General features: G+C 26.5%; 1 protein-coding gene across 2 annotated transcripts in view; it reads left to right on the forward strand.

The window, feature by feature from the left end:
• Positions 1–2,417, forward strand: part of LOC107607861 — an 8,135-nt gene that overhangs the window by 1,939 nt on the left and 3,779 nt on the right. For both annotated transcript variants that reach the window (XM_016309760.2, XM_021106447.1), the window contains exons 4-6: positions 861–1,004; positions 1,468–1,545; positions 2,091–2,273. In XM_016309760.2, the coding sequence (XP_016165246.2) occupies positions 861–1,004; positions 1,468–1,545; positions 2,091–2,273 (405 nt within the window). The remainder of the gene's footprint in view (positions 1–860; positions 1,005–1,467; positions 1,546–2,090; positions 2,274–2,417) is intronic.

A 2,417-nucleotide genomic window follows, 5' to 3' on the forward strand; every position in this document is an offset into this window, starting at 1 on the left:
AGATATCTATTTTTTAATTTGTTTGATATTTAAAATATTTTAAAACTCTGTACGTAATTCACACTTAATCAGAGAGAGAGAGTGAAAAAAAAACAAAATGAAGAAAAACTGCAAAAGAAGCAGCTTTTATTCGCGTATACAAACAAATTTTCTTTAAATATTTTATACATAATGTGAGGAAGGTCTGATTGGAAATTAGCAAGATATCATAAATTGTGTATGTTTTTTAGGAGGAGATATGTCAAAGTCAACGTATACTTTTCATTTTACTCTCATGTAATTATTAAGTCATTCTGTCGTTTTCATCCATATTTTTCCTTGAAAAGTTGATGATATATAACGAAATAGTTGTCGTAATCCTCTTCAGTAGAATTTTTTTAAAATTCTGTACGTAATTCACACTTAATCAGAGAGAGTGAAAAAAAACAAAATGAAGAAAAACTGCAAAAGAAGCAGCTTTTATCCGCGTATACAAACAAATTTTCTTTAAATATTTTATACATACTGTGAGGAAGGTCTGATTGGAAATTAGCAAGATATCATAAATTGTGTATGTTTTTTAGGAGGAGATATGTTAAAGTCAACGTATACTTTTCATTTTACTCTCATGTAATTATTAAGTCATTCTGTCGTTTTCATCCATGTTTTTCCTTGAAAAGTTGATGATATATAATTGATAAGGATTCTCCTAGGCATTAATGAAAATAAATACAATTGGCATTTTCTTTAAAGTAGTTATTTTTAGTTAATATTTAAAAAATATAGCCATTTTTTTAATTTAATTTTTTATTATCATATATGACTTATAGTTTATATTTTTTATTTTTATTTGTTACCCGAGTGATGTAATGAAAATGCAGGACCTGGATTTGGATATTGAGTTAGGCAGCTTGAGTTTGAATGATGAGAATGAATGGGATGCTGCAAACATCTTAGACAACATAGGAACACCATTATTCAACAGCCTCATGCACCCTACTCTCCATCAATCGGATTTAACAATTGTAATTTCATTTTCTCTTCTTATTTTATTGTTTGTGTGTGTTTTTTTTATTATTGTTGAATGTATAATAATAAGGACAATTACTTAAGAAAATATTGATCTTAATATTACCTAAATATTCTAATTATGAATAGGTTATATTTATATCTTTTTATGAATTTATTTAATATGTCGGACTCAAGAAGAGACCGAAACAAATTAAAAAAATGTTCTATCACAAACTTATTTATTGCAGACTATAACTTATTATTTAATACTTCAATGAAGTAGTGTGTGACAAATATATTTTTAATTTATTTCTGTTTTTATCAAATTATAAATATTTTTCTTAATTCATTTCTATATTATGATATTTTACACAGATAATGTATAAAAATTAAATTGTAGCTTTTTAATATTTTATCATGATATTATTATCTCCACACATTTTCTTCCTTTTGAAACATGCATACGTTTTGATTCAGGAGAAACAACAGCAACAGGATTTGAGGTCCTCAATCTCCGGAAATCCTGAAACCCATGAAAATGAGGCCATAGCAATAGTAAGTGTGCGTTTGAATGTGCATTTCTCAAATTAAAATTTGAATAAATGTAATTTTATAAAATTAATTTTAGGTAGAAGTGAGTTTGTATTAAAATAATTTATATTAAAAAATTTTATATTAAAATTGATTTTAATAAAATAAATATTATTTAGATGGAACGTCAAATACAAGAGCTACAACTTTTTCTTTCTGTAAATATAGATTTTAGTACAAAATCAGTTTATAAAAAACAAAAATAGCCAAACAAAAAATTAAAAGCGTTTAAAAAACTTAAACATGTTTATCTCAAAAAGTTTCCTGAGGCATGCATTAAACGCATTTTAGAAAATGAAAAGTGTTACTCAATTTGCTTAACCTCTATGTTATGCATACGTATGCTCCTCCTTTTTCCACAAAGTAATTAATAAAGTTTTCGTAATTCATTATGATAACGTAAGCATTAATACAGATAATGCACAATGCATAGCGCACACTACCCGCAAAAATACAAAGACTAGACCGTAAATGTAGGAGTAATAATTATTATTGCATTTAATCTTTAGGGTCACAATTTGAAGGGATCATCATCAATTATAGTTGCAACACGAAATAAGAATCAAAATACTACTGAACCTGCTTCTATTGAACAACAAAGTGTGACTGCCACTCTTGGTCATGATCCCAGTCCTCTTTTCCAGTCTTCATCAAATTCCTCGTCTCCACCACTCCATCCTTCGTTGCCCAAGGTAAGTTATTTTTTTTTTTCAATTAAACAAAAAATAGTATAAATAATAACACAACAGGCTAATACATACATAGTTAATAATACTACTCTTTAATTTCTAATTTTAAAAATAATGCTTTCTATTTTATTTTTAATTTTATCTATC

Source organism: Arachis ipaensis, chromosome B07 (assembly GCF_000816755.2).
Source record: "Arachis ipaensis cultivar K30076 chromosome B07, Araip1.1, whole genome shotgun sequence".
NCBI lineage: Eukaryota > Viridiplantae > Streptophyta > Magnoliopsida > Fabales > Fabaceae > Arachis > Arachis ipaensis.